The sequence below is a fragment of the Danio aesculapii genome, chromosome 18 (assembly GCF_903798145.1).
Source record: "Danio aesculapii chromosome 18, fDanAes4.1, whole genome shotgun sequence".
Classification (NCBI taxonomy): Eukaryota; Metazoa; Chordata; class Actinopteri; order Cypriniformes; family Danionidae; genus Danio; species Danio aesculapii.
The window spans coordinates 18,638,581-18,661,640 of NC_079452.1; the positions used below are offsets into that span (position 1 = coordinate 18,638,581).

General features: G+C 37.7%; 1 protein-coding gene across 1 annotated transcript; it reads left to right on the forward strand.

Annotated features, from left to right (window-relative positions):
• Positions 1-172: 172 nt before the first annotated feature.
• On the forward strand, positions 173-21,837 carry LOC130245326 (uncharacterized). The gene is made up of 5 exons (XM_056477995.1): positions 173-195; positions 731-886; positions 11,595-11,670; positions 17,296-17,575; positions 21,767-21,837. Exons 1-5 carry the CDS (start codon positions 173-175, stop codon positions 21,835-21,837), a joined length of 606 nt encoding a protein of 201 aa, XP_056333970.1.
• The last annotated feature ends 1,223 nt before the right edge of the window (positions 21,838-23,060 follow it).

The window sequence follows — 23,060 nt, forward strand, 5'->3', positions numbered from 1 at the left end:
GTGTGTGAATGCAAGAGTGTATGGATGTTTCCCAGAATTGGGTTGCGGCTGGAAGGGCATCCGCTGCGTAAAACATATGCTGGATAAGTTGGCGGTTCATTCCGCTGTGGCGACCCCAGATTAATGAAGGGACTAAGCCGAAAAAAAAAATGAATGAATGAATATATCCAGCATGGACCCGTACTACAACTTAAGGTTTAATATATCAACATTAAAATCTCTATAGTCACTATCTTTCAGATCACTAATCTGACATGAATAAAGTTCACTTACTTTTGATATATTTTAATAATTACAGGTCAGAATAAGTGTGCAGTTTTTATTTTTTTTATATATAAATTGAATATGTTTACATAAATATATGTTGATGGAACCCATATTTTGAGTATATCTGCTGAGATGGACTCATATTAACACTGAAGGCATGTTTTTAAGCGAGCCAATTCAGAATGTATAGACTTAAGACCCGTATGCACACTAGTAAGTGCACACCTGGCTTGAGTGCCAGGCCGCTCACTGCTCTGACGTCACCCGCCCCGCCACACTAATCGACAAAGACACTAATCCAGCTCTTCTATAAAGCCCTTCTCCTCTTCTCGGGACAAGAGAGAGAGGGAGTTAGTTTAGGATAAAGACTGTCAGGCAAGAGAAGCCATCATAAAGGGACATGACTGCTTGATGTGCAGTGACATTTGGAGTATCGGCTTGCAGTCTTTTCCGATTAACCCAGAGTCAGGCTTCGTCCTGGAAGAACAGTGCCCGCCGATGGGGCCTGCGGAGGGCAGTGCTGTGGGAGCTGCCCTTCTCTGCCCCCTATCATCATACCAGGCATGGGCAGCGTTGAGATCTGCACCACCCAAGAGGACGACTGCTTGCCCACCGATGGGTAGGACTCCTTACAGTTGTGTGTGTTTCTGTGCATGACTGAACAGATGGCTTGATGTAACAGGGACAAACGCTTATGTATGATGTTGATGCCGTTTGGCCAGGAGATTTCGAAAATACGCTGGATTGATTGATTGTATGTGTGTAAACAGATGATGCTTTCAGAGCTCACTGTAAATAATGTTAGTCATTTTAAAAGAAAATGAATGTGAGATCCTACATATGCAGTTGTTATTAAAATGTGCAAATGTGCAGTGACATATATTGCAATTACATTTGTAATAGTAAACAGTGGAAAAAACTTATATATATTATATATATATATATATATAGTTAAGTGTTATACTGTGTGTGTGTGTATATACATACATATATATATGTATAGTCCCTTTATTAATCCGGGGTAGCCACAGCGGAATAAACCGCCAACTTATCCAGCATACGTTTTACGCAGCAGATGCCCTTCCAGCCGCAACCCATCTCTGGGAAACTTCCATACACACTCAATCACACTCATACACTACGTACAATTTAGCTTACCCAATTCACCTGTACCGCATGTCTTTGGACCGTGGGGGAAACCGGAGGAAACCCACGCGAATGCAGGGAGAACATGCAAACTTCACACAGAAACGCCAACTGACCCAGCCGAGGCTCGAACCAGCAACTTTCTTGCAGTGAGGCGACAGCACTACCTACTGCACCACTGCGTCGCCGGTTTAATTAAACAATAAATTATTAACCTGTCAATGGTTTTAGCTGTAAGGCTGCTAGTGTTTAATCATGAACTGCAAAAAATGCTTTTCTCAATTAGATTAGGTCTTGTTTCTAGTCCAAATATCTGAAAATTCTTTAAAAAAAAAGCATTTTCTAGACAAGCAAAACATATTGCCCCCTTTCAAGAAATAATGTCTAAACTAAATAAGTTTTTTCTTAATACAAGATAAATAATCTGCCAATGGGGTAAAATAAATAATCCTATATCAAAAGTATATATATAAACTAGATTATTTTGCTTACTGCTTTGGTAGATTATTTAGCTTGTTTTAAAGAGCGCCTATGATGAAAATCATCTTTTATAAGTTGTTCGGACAGAACAGTGTGTAGGTAAAGTGTGTCCACAGTCATATTGGGGTGATATAAACACAATAATTCTCTCTCTCTTTCTTTTAAATTTTATTTCCTGACGTTAAAATAGGATCCAAATCCCTCCCATTTTGAGGCCGACCACAACTTGATGTAGGAGTGCAGTTTTCCCCGCCCACCGAATTGATTGATAGCCACGTATTAACAGGTCTCCATAGTAATGCGTGCAATCATATTAACAAGACAGGACGCGCGCAAAGCACGGTTGCTGCATGGATTAAAAAATCTGTTCACCTCTCTGTGATCATCAATCATCATCAAATGTGACCAAGAATGAGTTTTACAAGTTTAACACGTTTTTAAAATCACGTTTGTAATGAATTACAGCGATTAACTTCAGCTTTACTTTATCACCACAGTGTCAATACAATTATAAAAGAAGACGCTTCAATCAAAATGTCTAACTATATTTTCAGGATGTTAAATCAGGTTTGTTTTGTACATTAACATTACGTATATTCATACAGCAGTGGATATTAACGTGTATCCTGTCACATTTGATGTACAAAAACAGTTCAAAGCTAAACGTGCGTGCTGTCTGTGTGTGTGTGCACGTGAACTTTGTAACATTGTGTGTGACTCATCGTTGCAACTCCACAGCAAATACATCAAATAATCATTGGTAAAGTTTTTACTGTAGTATTTCTCAAGAACGTTACAGGAGATCTGCTTCCTTCATGTCTGTCACTGGGCTGTTTATCTGACACAGTCGGGGGCGGAGACTGAGGTACACTCTGACAGGCACGTGGGAACGGGCGGGGAGAACTGGCATTAAAGGCACAGTCCACAAAAACAGCTACAAGATGCTCAGAGCTAAAAATGAAAACTTCTGAAAGAGCTAATAAATAATCTGATGGGTGTTTTGAGCTGAAACTTTACAGACTCATTCTGGAGACACAAATGATTTATATTAAATCTGGAAAAAGGGGTAAAATAGGTGCCCTTTAAGGACAGAATCACTTCATTTTGGCATATTGTTTCTTAAATCAAGACTGTATTTTCAGCCCGTCTAGAAAATGCTTCTGATTTAAGGACAAGAAACCAAATATTTCAATTTTATTTAACATTTAAACTGATAAACAGGTTTGAAAGATAGTTAATGACTATAGAGATTTAAATGAAAATTTCATTATTAGTATTTTGGATCTGCATTTTAATCTAATAATTCTAAAAATACGATTTAATATGCTATAAATAAATTTTTGTTTACATTTTTTGTTTAACTAGTAAATATGAGAATGATAAAAAAAGCTTAATTATGATAATGACAAAAAAATCTAAGTAAGAAAAGCATGTTTTTGTAGTTTGATGCAGGTAATGATTGTCAGGTGTATTAAAAGCACCTGATGAATGTCACACTCTCACTTGATCAGCTGTTTTCTGTGTGTCCCCAATCTGCGAGAGAGCCTGTGAATAGCATGTGGAGCTGCTGCCTCGTGCCGGAGTGAAATCTGTTCCGTTAGCTTGTTAATGACTTACCACAGGCAGCAGGAGGGGTAGGCAGGATTACAACTCTAACCGCTAGGCAGCTGTCGTCAGAGACCTGAGCAGATATGTGACGTCCATTACATGGGGGGAAAAAAATAAATAAAATAAATGCTCACCAGCTGTTTCACAAGCGAGAACGCAGTGAGGAAATTGCTCTTTTGGTGCACTGACTGAAAGAGAAGAGAAAAATGAGAAAGAAAATATGATAAACATCAAAAATCAAGGCTCAGTGGTTAGCAATGTCGCTTCACAGCAGGAAGGTCACTGGTTCGAGTCTTAGCTGGGCCAATTTGCATTTATGTGTGGAGTTTGCATGTTCTCCATGTGTTGGCGTGGGTCTCCGTTTGGGTGCTTCAGTTTCTCCCACAATCCGAACACATGCGCTAAAGGTGAATTGAATAAACTAAATTGGCCGTAGTGTTTGAATGTGTGTGTGAATGAGAGTGTATGGGTGTTTCCTAGTACTGGGTTGCAGCTGGAAGGGCATCTGTTGTGTAAAACATATGCTGGAATAGTTGGCGGTTCACTCTGCTGTGGCAACCTCTGAAACAGAAACTAAGCCAAAGGAAAATGAATGACTGATTCAAAAATGTATTGATTTATTTAGTTTGCACGACAGGTTTTTTTTTTAATTAGCATGATAGTTTTTGTTAGCTGCTCAATATTTTACGTATCATCGTTATCCTTCATTTCATAATGCATCTTTTTGGCCTAAATAGAGTTAACGGACAGTTCACACACAAAAAAGTGAAAATTTACTCTTCATAGAGTAGCTCCATAGCTTTACATGTTTCCTTTTTCTGTTGATCACAAAAGAAGATATTTTGAAAAATGTTGAAAGCCTGTAACCATTGACCTCCATTGCAGGAAAAATAAATCCTGTAAAAGTCAATGATTACATGTTTCCAACATTTTTCAAAATGACATCTTTGTGATAAGGAAATAAAGCAAAAGCTGTGTAAATAATGACAATTTTACCCCTTAATACGTTTATAAACCTCCCAAAAACTGAAAATGTACTCATTTTTTACTCAAGTGGTTGCAGGCATTTATGAGTTTCTTTTCTGAACATAAAAGGAGATATTTTGAAGAATGCTGAAAACCTGTAACCATTGATTTCCATAGTAGAAATTCTATGGAAGTTAATGGTAACCGGTTAACAGCTTTCCTTACAATATCTCCTATTATGAGGCAAAACACTCATAAAGGTTTGGAACAACTTCAAGGTGAGGAAACTGAGATCATTTTAATTTCTGAGTGAACTATATATCTTTCAGAAAATCAGAATAAGATAGCAGATGCCCTTAAAATTTAAAACTTAAAAACATTCTGTTGAGGTGTGAACCGAAAGCAGGCTGTGGTTTTTCAGAGGAAACTGACCTTCATTTCATTATACATCTCTGTAGATGGCTTAAGCTGACACACACGCACACACACACTGGAAGTAAAAAGGGGGATTTTGTTTATCAGACAGGTCTTCAGGCTTCCTTAATCCCTCTGAGAGAATATAAAGAGATTTGGATCGGGAAGGACAAAGAAATAATAAAATGACATATACAGTAGTCTATTCCACAAACACACGAGGCTGCTGGTCTTGTGGGCATATACGGATGAAGTCGAAATGATTGGCCCTCCTGTGAATTTTTTATTCTTTAAAAATATTTCCCAAGTGCTGTTTAATGTAGAGATTTATCGAACATATTTATAAGCATGATAGTTTTAAGATCTAATTTCTAATAGCTAATATGTTTGACTTAGCTATGATGTGTAAATTGTGTGTAAAATATTTAACTAACACGAAGTATAATAGTAAAGTATAAAATATTGAACTAGTTATTGTGCAAGATACTAGTATTCATCTTAAAGTAACATTTAAAGGCTTAACTTAGACTTAAAAATATTATATGTAAACATTGAAAATGTCCTTGCTCTGTTAAACATCACTTAGGAAACATTTGAAAAAGAAAAATTAACATTACAACTTTGAGAAAAAAAAATCTAGAAGTTAAAATAGCTTGTAGACGATGTTACACAACCTTTACTTCAAATCCAGTAGTCAAGTAGGAAAAAATATATAATAATTCCTTACAACTATATAGTGTTTTCTGGACACTTTTGGGGGGAATCTCCTCGTCCACCACCAGTGTGCAGCATCCACCTGGATGACGTGACAGCAGCCATATTGCACCAGACAACAAACCAGCTGATTGGTGTAGAGCAGACAGAGAGTGACGAAGCCAATTATGATATGTGGATGGTTAACAGGCCATGATGGAAAGAGGCCAGTGGGCAAATTTGGTCAGGATGCTGGGGTTAAACCCCTACTTTATGTTGAAGGACATATTAGGGATATTTAACGACCACAGAGAGTCAGGACCTCGGTCTCATCCAAAATACATTGCGCAATATTGAGCAGTATAGAGTCCCCATCAATATACTGGGGTGTTGGGACACACACAGACCGCAGGTTGAGCACCCCCTGCTGGCCTCACTAACATAACACCACTTTCGGCAGCAACCTAGCTTTCCCATGTAGTCTCCCATCCAGGTACTGACCGGGAGCAGCTCTGCTTAGCTTCAGTGGGTGACCATGTGAGAGTTTCAGAGAGATAGCTGCAGGCTATATATACACTATATTACTATTTTATATGATATAATTGTAAAGAAATGATTTTAAGAGTTTACACTCAGCTATTGCTTGATACTAATAGCAGGTTTGGCATGCTGTCTTGGGAGTGAACCCTGAAGCTAGGAGAGAACTGAGCCCAGGGCTCCAGCCTGGTCACTGAGGATAAAAGGGGGTCTGAGATCAGGTAGTTCTCAACAGCCTCCCCTGTTAAAGGAGAAAAAAGGGGGAGATGGGGTGGACGGGGGGATTCTTCAAAAACAAAGATAAGGGAAGTAAAACAATATAGGTTATTTATTGTAGGCTTGAATTCATCTGGTTGGTTTATCGATGATTGTTGATGCGAGACCAATTCAATTAATCTTTAATTGTATAGCGCTTTTACATTGTAGATCGTGTCAAAGCAGCTTAACATAGAAGATCATAGTAAATTGAAACTGTGCCAGTCCAGTTTTCAGAGTTCAGTTCAGTTCAGTTCAGTGTGGTTTAATTTTCACATCTGAAAGTTCAAACACTGAAGAGCAAATCCATCGATGCGCAGCTCCACAATTCCCAAACCAAGCAAGCCAGTAGATCAATCATAGCACGTGATCCTCTCGAAATTAGTTTATAAACTTAAGCTATTTAATCAATTGGATCTTATTTTAAAACAGTCTTGTGTGAAATGTAAATGTTTGCACACTATAAAATGTGCTGGGTTGTATCAATACAATGTTGGGTCAAACATGGACAAACCCAAAAGCTACCCAATAGATTTTTGTCCAAAACTGATCCAACAATTGGGTCAAAACAACCAAGCAGTTTTTTGAGTGTACATATATTAACCTTTTTTTTTATTAATAAATGATGAGACGACGCAGTGGTGCAGTAGGTAGTGCTGCCGCCTCACAGCAAGAAGGTCACTGGTTCGAGCCTTGGCTGGGTCAGTTGGCATTTCTGTGTGGAGTTTGCATGTTCTCCCTGCGTTCGCGTGGGTTTTCTTTCGGGTGCTCCGGTTTCCCCCACAGTCCAAAGACATGCGGTACAGGTGAATTGGGTAGGCTAAATTGTCCATAGTGTATGAGTGTGTATGTGTGTGTGGATGTTTCCCAGAGATGGGTTGGGGCTGGAAGGGCATCTGCTGTGTAAAAACGTGCTGGATAAGTTGGCGGTTCATTCTGCTGTGGCGACCCCAGATTAATAAAGGGACGAAGCTGAAAAGAAAATGAATGAATGAATGAATGAATAATAAATGATGACAGAATAATTTTTTGGGTAATGACAAGACAGCATACAGCAATATGCATTAGGTTACATAATTATGCTGTATATAGTTTCATAGCTAGCATTTTATGTAACAGACATCTGCAAAACAGACTATGAAATCTGACTTAAAAACACATATATTCTGTTCCCAATTGACTTTGTCATCTCATTGATAAACATTTAAACAAGGCAGTGCAACATATGTGCAAAGATTTATACAAAAGATCTGTTTTTTTTCTGTAATTTTCTGACAATAACTAAATATTCAAAAATCATAGACTGATTTCCCTCGTGGTTTAGACAGCCACACTTAATTATTATATATACGTATTATATTGCCCATAAAATACATCATTTATGTAATAGACTTTCATACACTCAAAAAAAATAATGTTTGCTGTTTGTTCATTCATTTTCCTTCAGCTTAGTCTCTATTTCAGAGGTCGCCACAGCGGAATGAACCGCTAACTATTCCAGCATATGTTTTATGCAGCGGATGCCCTTCCAGCTGCAACCTAGTACCGGGAAACACCAATACACTGTCATTCACACACAAACACACACACAATTATACACTACGGCCAATTTAGTTCACCCAATTTACCAATAGCACATGTGGTTGGATTGGGGGGAAACCGGAGCACCCGGAGGAAACCCACGCTAACACTGGGAGAATATGCAAACTCTCCACAGAAATGCCAACTGATCCAGCTGGGACTCGAGCGCTTATATCATTTAAGTCATTTGATATGCAGTGACATACAGTCAAATATTACGCAGAACAGATCAGCCACTTTTGACGCTCATAAACAATCATGAAGTCCTTGTGCTGCAGGAATTAGGAGGTTTGCTGAAGGTGCAGCTGTCGTGCAGTGAGGGGTTTGCGTCTTTAATAAACTACGACAGTTTGCGTTTATTGAACAGCAAGAATGATTAATAAATCCATATAAATCAGTCCCTTAAAAGTCATGTCTCGTCTTCAGTTTCGGGCTCAACCGCGCCTCAGCATGATTCAGAGCACTCACACTTCTCAAAATAACCGGGAAACGCGCCTGGGCACGGTTCGGATAGCATAGTGTGGGTGCGCCCTTCTCACACTAAACAATTGTGTAGAAGCCAGCATTTTTATGACCATACAGTCTTTACACACGATCAATTTGTGTTGAAACAACATGAAGGAATTAAGTTAACTTGTTTTTACAAATTTAAGTGGATTGAATGTAAAAACAACCAAGTTGTCGCCCCAAAAAATCTAAAATTGTGTTGTTTCAGCTCATTTTAAACAAGCAGATGAACGAACAGCAAATGTTATTTTATTGAGTGTATGATATTATGACCACCATAAAGAAAACACATTCAAAAAACGAAACAAAGAAATAAACAAAAAAAAAAGACTTCAAAAATCAACTCACAAGCAGATTTAGTCACTGAAAATATGAAGAAACACCAAACAACAGTTACTTGCAAAACATGTTAGAGAAGTTGGCAGCTGCATTGCAAAGGAAACTACAGATAACGTTCAGGAAGTCACACATTGAAACCCTTGTTTGCACCTAATACCCACATGACCCGAGGTGTCAGGATTTTGCTAGTTAGCATTAAGTAAGCCCATTATGACACAACCCATCACTAAAGTGGTTAGCAGAAATGAGGATTGTTTTTCTAGCATCCAGTTGAAGCCTTTTTGGATAAAAGCATCTGCCTATTCAGAACATTGGAGCTTAAAATAACAATTTGTGATCCTTTCTAGCATAACAAAATGCTTTTGCCTCAAAACATGTTTTAAACTCAATATTTTAAAATGCGACTGTATCACGGAATTAAAGCAACAGTGTTAAATTCCTATACGTGGATGCTACTCACATGCAATATAATACCATGTGACATGTATCATGACCCTTTTAGCAACTTCATCTGGCTTAGTCCTTTATATATCAGGGGTCACCACAGCGGAATGAACCGCTAACTATTCCAGCATACATTCTACGCAGCGGATGCCTTTCCAGCAGCAACCCAGTACTGGGAAACACCCATACACACACACATGTATACACTACAGGTCAATTTAGTTCATTAATTTCACCTAGAGCGCATGTGTTTGGATTGTGGGGGAAACCAGAGCACCCGGAGGAATGCAAACTCCACACAGACATGCCAACTGGCCCAGATGGGACTCGAACCGGCGACCTTCTTGTTGTGAGGTGACAGTGCTAACCACTGAGCCACCCTTTTAGTAACTTTTTTTAGTAAAAAAAAAAACGTACAATGCACAGTAAGCCGTAAATAGCGTTCAAATCTGCAGTGATGACCCACAATTCAGCGCTCTTATCCAATCTGTTGCTAATGAAAAACGAGAGAGCGTATAATCCATTTTGATATAATCGCTCCCTGGCTGTCTGCTATAAGCATTGTAATCCGGCCGTTCATCAGGGGTTTGAGAGTGGAACGATTAGTCACAGGTCACCCGGGAGCAACTGAGATTAGCAAATCCCGTATCCCGCCTGGTTTCTTAGCTTTGCGACTGGTGTAAACTGTGAGAAAAATCTATTTATTTAATATTACTTTTGTCTCTTTTACTTTTTATTAAATATACGTAGGGCTGAGCGATATTGCAAAAAAATAAAAAAATAAAAAAACCATGAGATCATGTTTCATATCATTCGATATCGATGATTATTAGTGAATATTTTTTTTAATACATTTAGGATTATTAGGGTTTTTTATTTAACCACTTTAATTTATTAACATTACTAAGGCAAATAGTTTTAATAGTCAAAAACAAAAATATTCATCCAAAATATCTGATCTCTTCATAATAAAATAAACATAAGTGTTAAAGAGACTCTTAAACTTAAAATAAAATGCATTGTGCGTGCAATTGTAAAGGTAGATCAACATCTGTAAGGTGTCAATAATAACGATACAGTAAACCTCAAACTCTGTGAACAAATCAAATTATGTTAATCAAATCTGAGCTTTCAAGTAAAGGAACCAGCCATCATTTTTCAAATACGTACTGAACAATACAAATTGTGAAGTTGGATGACTACATTAGCCCCTGTGCTAAATACTCTTTCAGATGGGGAGCTATAGTGGCTGGGATGCACAAGAAAAGAAACCAAAAACCACTCTGGCGACATCCTTACATCCTTTTTTTTACAATCTCTTCACTGCTGCTATACGGCACTCATTTTCGCATGTGTTTTCCTTAACCATTACAATGGGCTGTGCGCCCTGGGATGCACAAGAAAAGAAACCAAAAAGCCACTCTGGCGACATCCTTACATCCTTTTTTTTACAATCTCTTCACTGCTGCTATACGGCACTCATTTTCGCATGTGTTTTCCTTAACCATTACAATAGGCTGCGCGCTCGTGCTCCCCTGGCGTCTCTCATAACCAAGCGACCACAATGAAGAAGAGAAAAAAAAAGCTGCAGTGTTTGGATGCACTGTGTTTGTCTGAGGTTACTAGTAGAGCTGCACGATTCTGGCCAAAATGAGAATCACGATTTTTTTGCTTAAAATAAAGATTACGATTTTCCCACGATTCTGCGGACTATTATTATTGTTATTTCTCAAACCATATGGTAAAACAACAATTATAATATTAAGTGTAGGTCTACCAGTGGTTAAAATGCTATATTTTAAACTTTATTTTAATTTTAAATAAATTAATAAATTAAATAAATTAACAGTAATTTTACTTTTATGGCAATTAATACATTCAAATTTACCTTTGAAGTGAAATTACTGAACATAAACATAGGAGGCTGAAAAAAATGCATTTGCAGATGACATTTAGATGTTTTTGCATGGAGCTTTTAATTTCAAAAGTTCACACTTTGATATTGTTTGACAACTGTTAGCAGATTTGGCATGCTCGGAGCTCGGAGATAGTTGAGCCCAGGGCTACCGCCTGGTCCGTAGAGCATGTGGGTGGAGTACGAGATCAGGTGGTTCTCGAGAGCTCCCCATGGTAAAGAAGGAAAGGAGGAGAAGGGGTGGATGGGGGGTTTCTTCAGAAAACGAAGATAAGAGAGTAGTTCTAGCTAGGTTTATAGTGAGTTGGGATTAATCTGATTGGCTAACTAATGCATGTAGATGGGTGGCCAGCTGCAGTCAATGATATCACGAGCTCCTCTCGAAATTAGTTTGTGAAACTTCACTTATTTTGATTATTTTTTTTTTTGTGGTAAATAACAGAGGGATGGGATACTCAGAAGCCCAAGCCATGGATGAGTTTCCAGCCCAGCAGAAAGGGGACAGACTGCCCTTTCAGGTAACAAACCAATCTGTCATTCTTTAATCTTTGCCGTGAGTCTGTAATGCCGGATTCAGACAACACAACATTTCTTTTGCACACAACAGTCACTGTGTTGGATTATGATTTTTTGTCTAAACTCTTGTTATGGTTTTGGACAAGAAACAGGTCACACTTTGGGGGCACGGTGGCTCCCCTTACAGCAAGAAGGTCGCTGGTTCGAGTGCCGGCTGGGTCAGTTGGCATTTCTATGTGGAGTTTGCATGTTCTCCCCGTGTTGGCGTGGGTTTCCTCCGGGTGCTCCAGTTTCCCCCACAGTCCAAACACATGCGCTATTGGTGAAGTGAATAAACTAAAATTGGCTGTAGTGTATGAGTGTATGTGTAAATGAGTGTGTATGGGTTTTTCCCAGAACTGGGTTGCACCTGGAAGGGCATCTGCTGTGTTAAACATATAGTGGAATAGTTTGAAGTAGTGGAGGCGACATGGTGGCTCAGTGGTTAGCACTGTCACCTCACAGCAAGAAGGTCGCTGGTTCGAGTCCCGGCTGGGCCAGTTGGCATTTCTGTGTTGTAAAACATATGCTGGATAAGTTGGTGGTTCATTCTGCTGTGGCAACTCCTGATGAATAAAGGGACTAAAGCCTGGTTTATACTTCTGCTTCGAGTGATCGACGTGAGCCACTGCGCATGCAATGCGTGTTGCCGTGCATTTATATTTATGCACGCTGTTTCTGTTGCTCTGCAGTAACACTTCCGAAACACTAGCTGGCAGTAGGTTTTTATATTTCTCTGTGTCGAGTTTCTTCACTGGTGTTTTGCTTTTTCTGAAACTCGCTCATTCAGAGGTGGGAACCAGCGGACGTGCAATAACTTTAATCATAAGGTAAACACAAAACAACAGCTTCCATCTGGAGCTCCTTTACGGGACTCGACACTTGTGAACACTCGCTCCATCGGGCTCGTGCGGCTCTCACTTCCGCCCACACTCGTCAGCACTACCAAGCCGACCAAACACAGATTGGTCGTTGCGTTTGAGAAGTGCTCGTCAGCGTCAGCCACAGTGAGGGCTCTGCGATCATACGTAGGCTGTGCCGATGTATACACATGCTCTTGAAACAGAAGCATAAATCAGCCTTAAGTCGAAGGAAAATGAATGAATGAATGAATGAGTTGGTGGTTCATTTCACTGTGGCAACCCCTGATAAATAAGGAGCTAAGCCAAAGGACAATTATTAGCCCTCCTGTGAAATTGTCAAATATATTATTAATTATGTTAAATGGAGCAAAGACATTTTTCACAGCCTTTCCTATTTTTTTTATTAAATTTATATTTTTTATAATAAAAAACAATATAGTATAAATATATTATAATTTTATAGTAAATTATAGTAAATGTCATATATTTGAGAATATATTTGAGATTGTGAAATGCAAATTTTTATCATTTAACTGATACATTTATCTACATAAATAAATGTTTAAATATGTCTGATTTATACGTGTGTATTTTTAATTAATAAACCAATCATTCATTCATTCATTTCCTTAAATGATACTCTTAGTCCTCCAAAAATTGCAACTATAATTGTACATTTAAGCAGCAATAATGTACTAATGGATTGGAATGGAAATGTTCTTGATTTGTATTTATTCATTCATTCATTTTCTTTTCGTCTTAGTTCCTGTATTAATCTGGGGTCGCCACAGCGGAATGAACCGCCAACTTTTCCAACATATGTTTTACACAGTAGATGCCCTTCCAGCCGCAACCCATCACTGGGAAACACATACTCACTTATTCACACACATACACTATGGACAATTTTAGCTTACCCAATTCACCTATAGCGCATGTCATTGGACTGCGGGAGAAACTGGAACACCCAGAGGAAACCCACGCCAATATGCGGAGAACATGCAAACTCTACACAGAAATGCCAACTGACCCAGCTGAGGCTTGAACCAGTGACCTTCTTGCTGTGGGGCATTTGTGCTACCCACTGCGCCACCGTGACACCCTAAACTGAACATGTAATAAGCATGATGTTTCACATATACAGGATTATTGTATATTGATAATTGTACATTTTCAGTAAATGTCATGTAAACGAAAAAGGAAAATCTGAGTTTAGTTGAAGTCAGCTATACAGTACAATAATTCCCCCAAAACAGATGCTATTTAAAGGGGCAGTTCACCCAAAACAAAAAAACTCTTTCATTATTTACTCACCCTTCACTTGTTCCAAACCTATAGTGTTTCTTTATTCTGTCTAACACAAAAGAAGATATTTTAAAGAATGCTTGAAACCTGTAACCATTGACTTCCTTAGTATTAGATTTTAAAGTATTATTACTGGTCTATAAATCACTAAATGGCCTAGGACCTCAATACATTACAGACATGCTCACTGAATACAAACCTAACAGATCACTCAGATCTTTAGGATCATATAAACTAGAAATTCCAAGAGTTCAGTCAAAGCAGGGTGAATCAGCTTTCAGCTACTAACAGCGCCCCTCGCTGCTGGAATCAGCTTCCAGAAATGATCAGATGTGCTCCAACAGTAGGCACGTTCAAATCAAGACTGAAAACACATCTGTTTAGCTGTGCCTTTACTGAATGAGCACTGTGCTACGTCCGACAGATCGCACTATTATGTTTTTCTCTTCTTTTTCATTCTTTTATAACACATTTTATCAGCTTTATGCTTTTTTTTTACCAATTTTATTATTTGTTTTTATTTCTCTTATACTTGTTTCTTTTATTCCTGTTTATGTAAAGCACTTTGAATTGCCACTGTGTATGAAAAGTGCTATATAAATAAACTTGCCTTGCCTATTATTGAAGTCGATGGTTACAGGTTTTCAGCTTTCCTAAAAACATCTTCTTTTGTATTCGACAGAAGGTTTGCAACCACTTGAGGGAGATTAAATAGTGCGTACATTTTCATTTGTGGGTGAACTACCTCTTTACATGCTTCTTAAATTTTGTTTGGTGACACTAGTTGTACACAACAGCATTAAATGAATCATTGCAGATTACACATTGCATGAATAATGTGGTCAAGCTATATTGCAATGCTGTGTTTCAATATTGGTTCATTTGATAAATGCGGTTTTCCTTAGGTTCTCAATAGTGCATTAAAGTCAATCACATGCTAGAATTTCATAAGCCTGTTGGTGTTTCATCCTCACTTTGACCACATCATGACAATCTCAAACTTTAACGCGACCACACTGTTAAAAAAAATGATATGACAAAAAGTGATGACAACAAACGTTTTTATGTTACTTTAACTATTTTTAACCAATTAGTCAGGTTTCAACTAAACACTTTAAGTTAAAGAAAGAGTAACAAAATATTATTATTATTATTATCATATCAGTTGCGATACTGCTGTTGAATATTTTGATTGCAATATTACATTTCCATAGAGAAAAGCTATTTTTATTAGCTTCTAAAAATATATTATGTAATAATCATAGTAAAAGAAGTAAAAATTGATATTTTTCTCATCTAAAACTCTGCCAAAATGCAAACATTTAGACACTAAGAATGAATGAAAACCTACAGATATTCTGACTCTATTTGGCAGTTGCTATTTTCCTCTCATCTCAACCCCCTTCATTAGTATTTCAAGAGTTCACACTTAGCTGATGATTCATCAAAAGCATGTTTGGCATGCTGTCCCAGGAGAGAGCCCCGAGCTCAAGGGATCCTCGAGCCCGGGGCTTCCTCCCGTTTGCAGAGCGAGAGGGGAGCCTGAGCTCGGTGGATCTCAGAACTCCCCGTCTGCAGTAGCTAAGGGAACACGTGAGGAAAAAAGGGGGCTAGACAAATGCTTCATTGTTATGCATGATGTATATATTTGGATGGTGGGAGGAAACCGGAGAACCCGGGGAAAACCCACGCTGACACGGGGAGAATATACAAACTCCTCACAGAAACACCTACCGACCTGGCAGGACCAGGGTTGGCAGTGTTCTTGCTGTGGGGCTAACAGTGCTAACCACTGGGCCTCCGTGCCGCCCGATCTAAAGTGAAGGAGGAGAATGTGGAGGAAGGGGGGTTTCTTCCAAACGAAGATAAAGTGGACTGAAAACTGTGGTTATTTATAGTAGCTTATGGCTCATATGATTGGATGATACTGATTAGCTTAATACGAGACCGGCTGTGATAAATCATAAGCACATGATCCTCTCGAAATTAGTTTATTAATAAACCTCACTTATTTTCAGCTCTAGATTCCCCTCCTAGCCAATTGCAGAACAGCTACAGGTAGTAATGCCCCATTTGACTGACGTAAGGCCTCCAAGTGGGAAAAAACATACAACACAAGTAGGCTGGGTTTGGGGTTGGTTTAGGTGGAGCATTAATTAACACTCTGTGGCATGTAAAAGACATTAAAGGTGCTGTATGTACATTTTTGACTGTTCTAAATCATAAAAATACCACAGTATGTCTGCAGATATTTGAAAATGTGTTTTATATGCTGGAACAGCTGTCCTTGTTTTGGTTATTTAACCCGCCCACCGCTGCTTTAGCCAATTACATTTCAGCACCCTGGGTTGCCTTGATGGAAAACAGCGTATTTCATTCATTCAGTCAGGAAGGCGCTCAAAGTGTGCGTCCGCTAACAAATTACAACCTCCGGTGGATAGTAGCAGACTTCGAAATGAAATGCAGATTCAGAGTTCCACATGAGGTGGTTATTAATGAGTGAATAATATAAATATCATGAGCGTAAACATTAGGTGAGCAGGTTACATTGTAACCTAGTGTCCTAACAACACACTACGTGACAAGATTGGCTGTTTGCACCAGATGAAACACGACAGAAGTTTAAATAGTCATTCAGAATAGTGCACTCACTGCACTCCATCACAATGGTAAGATTATCTAATTAATACATATTAAACCTCTTTAACATTATTAAATGTACATGCTGAATCACTTATGTGTGTTGGCTTGCACTAAGTCTCAGTTCTGAAGTTCAATTTTAAACAGTTTATTTTATTTTCAAGATCTAAGGTGAACTATCTGCTGCTGCTTTCAGTAGTATGTCAATAAATGTCACATGAAATGGCATTCACACTCTTATTATTATCTAACACTGATTAAAGAACATGAGGTGTACCTGAGGTAAACGGTGTTAGACAGTGTGCTTTTGAACCAGGCGTGCAATACATAGTTCAACCACTGGGTGTCAAACTTACATACTGCACCTTTTAAAAAAACTAACAGCCCACTTGGAGCTCAAATCCCACCCACTTTAAGCTGATCAGTCAATTTGAAGCTGGTCCAAACTCTACTCAACTAAAACTTTACAGCCTTCTCATTTAATTAGTCAAATTTGGATGAAAAAAAAAGATAACAGAGCCGATAACCTCATGGGCAAAACATATAAATTCAATGAACTTCAGCCATCTTAAGTTTGCCCCAATACCACCTGAGTATTTTCCTTTCAGTGAATCTTAAAAAAAAAAAAAAGAAGTATTTTCTTGCACCTCTCTGCGATAGGAATATTGATATATTCAATTATCGCGATAATGATAATTTTTCGATATATTATGCAGCACTATTGCAATAAGATTTCTCTCTCTTACTGTATCCCCTCTGTCTCTCTGCTTGATTTTGCAGATCTTCCCAGACCCGGTGGAAGTTGTTTTGAGCACTGAAGGCACTCTGACCTGTTCTCCGCAGGGGAAGGAGCGCCTGCCGTCCATTGTGGTGGAGCCCACCGATGTGAGCGAGGTGGAGAGTGGAGAGCTGCGCTGGCCGCCAGAAGACATGGACTTTGATGAAGATGAAGATCTATTCTTGGAGCAGTGCATCCCACCTGCAAACATCGCAGACTGGGGGGAAGACGAGGAGGAGAGCTCTGTTATTGAAAACCACCAGCAGTCCGCTTCCCTGTTAGGTACCTAAAGCACATTCACAAGTATTCAGAACAATAAGTGCATCCATAATTTACTAAACAGGGCATATTAGGTGCAATCAGGGCCGGCGCATCCATAGAGGTGACATAGGGTGGCAGAATAGTGAGGGCGGCCCCCCCGGTGCAATAGAAGTTAAAAATACTGATATTTTAAAGATGTTTTCAGGCATCCAAATAATTAAATGAGAGATCTTATTCAAAGTGTCAGATGGCAGGAATATTTAACTGAAGTTATTTATAGTATCTTATTGTGCATAGACTAGTGGTTAAACCCAGGGTGCCCAAATTCCTGGAGGGCCACGGTCCTGCATAGTTTAGCAACTTCCCTCAACACACCTGCCTGGAGGTTTTTGTATACATAGAAAGAGCTGGATTAGATGGTTCAGGTGTGTTTAATTGGGGCTGGAACTAAAATATGTAGGACACTGGCCCTCCAGGGCCGTGTTTGGGCACCCCTGGGATAAACAGATCATAGTTCATAGTGATTATAGATCACACTCATTCAGATCGCATTTTGGTTTTGGGAACAGATGGGATGATTTTTACATCAGCTAAAATAAATAAATAAATAAATAAAATTAGAAAAATGTTTTTCCCAAAAAAATTCACAAATAAAAATAATAATATTATATAAATAAATAAATAAATATATACATATATATATATAAATGTCACCTTAAGCGTCTTGAAATATATCTAGTCAAATATTATTTACTGTCATCATGGCAAAGATAAAATAAATCAGTTATTAGAAATGAGTTATTAAAATATGATGTTTGGGGGGGGGGGGGCTAATAATTCTGACTTCAACTATATACTATATATAGTTGAAGTCAGAATTATTCAATTCAATTCAATTCACCTTTATTTGTATAGCGCTTATACAATGTAGATTGTGTCAAAGCAGCTTCACATAAAAGGTCACAGTAAATAGGAACAGTGTAGTTCAGTTTGTAGTGTTTAAGTTCAGTTCAGTTTAGCTCAGTTCAGTGTGGATTAATAATCACTACTGAGAGTCCAAATATTGAAGGGCAAATCCAACGATGCGCAGCTTTATAGATCCTGAACCATGCAAGCCAGTGGCGACAGCGGAGAGGGAAAAAAAACTTCACTAATGGCGGAAGTGAAGAAAAAAAACCTTGAGAGAAACCAGGCTCAGTTGGGCACGATCATTTTAATTTCTCCGCTGGCCTCAGCGAAGACTCGTCTGTCTCACAATTATTAGACCCCCTCTAAACATATTTTAATAACTCATTTCTAATAACTGATTTATTTTATCTAGATATTTTTCAAGATGCTTAAGGTGACATTTAAAGGCTTAACTAGGCAGGTTAGGGTAATTAGGCAAGTTATTGTATAACCATGGTTTGTTCTGTGGACTATCGAAAAAATAAAGCTTAAAGGGACTAATAGGATTGACCTTAAAATGGTGTTTAAAAAATTAAGACTTTCTCCAGAAGAAAAACTATTATCAGACATACTGTGAAAATGTCCTTACTCTGTTAAACATAATTTGGGAAATATTAAAAAAATAAATAAATGAATCAAAGGAGGGCTAATAATTCTGACTTCAACTGTATATAATTTCCAAAATAATTACAATTCTTGAAAAGAGCACTTAACTTTAACAAACATAACCAATATTTTTAATAAAACCTGCTGAATAAATGTTAATATTAAAGACATGCAAATAATTGGGATGTGTTAAATATTTGTTTACATTTGTATAAATATACTAATGACAACAACAACAACCAGAGATATTATTATTTGCCCAATCCACAAATGCCCCCCCCCAACCCCTGGTCTTCACTATCATCCACGACACCAAACACCCACCACACAACCCCCCCCCCATCTTTTTGCATTGCGATTATTACATTTTTGCACCAAAATACTGTTAGACTTCCCTGAAAACTGTCAAATAGAGCTGTTCAAACCATCTTATGAAACTGTATTCATATTACAATATTTATCGCTGAAAAATAAAATATTGCAATAGAATTATTTTCCAATATCGTGCAGCCCTAATGAGGATTATACAATTGTGGGTGGTTTTCTAGCATTATAGGCTTGTTGTTTAAACACACAGTGTTGACAATATTCAAATATCACATAAAAAAGTACATTTTGCAGAACAGAACTCTAGCTTCTCACGTTTTACCCAAGAGAAATGTCCCTTTTTTATCCAGCCTCTGAACATTATTTTTAACCACAGGAACTAACATAAGTTGCAGTAGGATATGATGCAACACCAAAAATTTTGTAAGTCGTCAAGAACGGCTCAATCACAAAGAAGCCATGGCAGTAGTCGATTAACTGACTAAAGCAATGCTCAATTCCAGTTTCTTTTACATTAGTGAGGTATTTTTTTAGATGACTTACTAAAGAAGCTTCAGTTCTTGACATGTTTTGTATAAGGACAACAATTTCCAGTTCATTATAAGTGACTAAAATGCTGTATTTTGCATGCAAATACAGTGAGTGTAAAGCAGCTTTCAGTCTTGCATCATATCCGAACATCACAGAACATGACAAAATTCTAGTGACAAGCAATTTGTCGGTCCACACAAGACACGGCATGAAAGAAACATTTAAACATCAGAGCCATTCATATGCGCAGAAAAAAGCACTGCACTACCAACCAAACCGCTTGGTGATTTCCAAAAATCTAATTCATTTTTATTAAACTATTAGAATTATATTACATCCATAACCTCCAGAGGATAAAAAAAGAAGTTACAATAAAAAAAATGCTATTTTTTATTTTCATTGGATTGCGACCCCTGGGGTGTTTACGTTATATTAAAGGTTCAGGACACCCTTTTTAATTTTAACAGATTTGTGTGTGTTAAGCATCAGTTAAGACAACATTGACACCCGTTAGCTTTAATTGTGAGGAAAACTGGATAATTTTGAGCTTGTCAGCTTCCGGGTTTAAAATAATTTTGGGGGCGGGATCAAAATCCATGACGTAGCGCCGATCTGCTAGTGGAGTGATGACGCTAGTGGAGTGAATTCAATTCATCTTTATTTCTATAGCGCTTTTACAATGTGGATTGTGTCAAAGCAACAGAGAAGTTCTAGTAAATTGAAACTGTCAGTCCAGTTTTCAGAGTTTTTTCACTTCTGAAAGTCCGAACACTGAAGTTCACATCCATCAATGCGCAGAGATATAATAACCTTAGAGGATAATGAGGGTCACGAATCATTGGCATTGTTATTTTAGGGGTTGCGGGTTGAAAAGTTTGGGAACCCCTTTTATAGACTGAAGAAGTTTCTGCATGACAACACTGTTTTCACAAAATCCTTTTTTGTAGTAAACAGTATAGACTATTTTGATGGATGTAAACAAAAACAATGGTCCTGGTGTTCAGGCCTTTATTTTGTCTTTATTCTGGTCTTTATTTTGTCATTCAAAACATCACAATAAAATTGTAATGCAGAACGAAATTACGTCGCAACAGACCCAACATGAACATAAAAAACATCACTATACAAACATTATAAAATCCTAACATGATAGACAAGCTTTATAATTTCATAAAAATATAAAAATATAGTTATATAAGATATAACCTGATTTAAAAAGAAATCTCAGTAGAGAGTAACCTAATACTAAAATACCTATTTCACCATTTGTTATAATACTTGTAATATTAATAATTTATGCTAGTTTAACTATTTATTGATTTATTATTTTACACTAGCTATCAATAGTGTTTAAGAATTGGTCTCATTCAAAAGTCTTATAATGACAGGATAAAAACTATCACGAAACCGCACTGATTTGGTCCTCAGGCCATCAGGTGTATTTCCTATTTTACATTTTTAATATCTATAGTTTCCAAGAATACAAAAAGAGTGACATATTGATAAATAATGTTACGATAGCTGTTTTAACATGAAGTTCTGATTGAATTGCCTATTGTTACAGTTATGAAATAGTTTGATAAGAAGCAGGAAATGTATACGGGCCAATAACATCACAACATTGAAATGGTCTAGCATTTTCAAGTGCAATTTGAAATATTTTTTCCCGCTGTTTTCAAACCCCAAAACACCACTATCATGCAAATAAACAGCCAAAAGATTTTCAGTTTTTATGTGATTAAAGTGTTGTGTAAACACCATCTTAGTTTTAATTTTGCATCTCCGTCTGTCTATCTGCAGATCTCAAATCGGATGACTTCAGGGACGACACCCCGACTCTACCTCCAGAAAGCGCTTCAGCTCTGAACTGAGGCCCACTCAACTCAAATTTCTCATCTACAACCCGGCATTGCCACATGTGACTGTGGTGTCTGACTATGGTCAAACAATATAACATGAAACTGAAACATACACTAGAAAATAGTGCAAATGAATTGATACACTGTAAAACTCAAAAAGTTAAGATAACTCAAACCGTTTGAGGAAACCGATTCCAACTAACCATTTAAGTTAAAAATCTAATCTATATGAGCACTGTGAACTATGTAATAAGGTATTTAACTCATTACCTTAAACACTGAGTTCAAAACTCTTTTCAAATGAGTAGAATTAACTTTCAGTAAATGTTGAGTAACTACACTCATTTCAGTTGATAAAGTTGACTGCTGGGTTTTACAGTGTATACTGTAATTTAGTACACTCAAAAGAGCATAACTGTTTTAAACTCCTTAAGTACTATGAGCCGAAACAACACGATTCTTGAGATATTTTTGGGACAACTTAATTGTTTGATGTTCAATCCACTTATCTCATTTGTAACTCATCTCATTTGTGTTGGGACGACATGAATGAATTGTGAGGAAGCCTGCATTTCTACAGTGTAGCTCAGTTAACTTTAACGCCGATCTGTGTATCACAGTAGAAATCTTTTCTTAATTATTGGGTTTCCAACAAGTCAGCATTTTCACATTTCCCTTGAACACGCACGTCTGACAAACGCAGAGCAATCAACGTGAAAAAAGGAAGCAAGTTGGCGGAAACATGAAGTGGTGATGCTACACAAACATATGATCATGAGACAGATGTTTATGTTATGGAGAAGTAGAAATCCATTACTCGAAAGGTTTTATTTGTACTATTTCCGTCCCCTTATTTTACCCATGTCACTTTCTGTGTTGTGTTTCAGTCATGTCCTGCTGCATTGTAACCATTAAGTGCACCTCAGAGTAGAAAAAGGAATTAAACCACGCAATGTACTGTGTGTTTTATACCAAACATTATTTCCAACTTCAATCAGTTGCAGCATTTCTCATTGCAATATGTACATACAATGTTTTTCCTCATACGATTGTGTACAAGTTGAAAACTATTTAATAAACTGCGTCAGCACCACAACTGGAAATGATATTGGTTTGATTCTTTAATCAGATTTCCCACAGTTTAAATTGAAGAAATAAATCTGCTGATTAAGACGGCTCATTCAAAGAGCTAGCATCGATGCTTTCAGTTCCAGTTTTAAAACTATTAATTCATG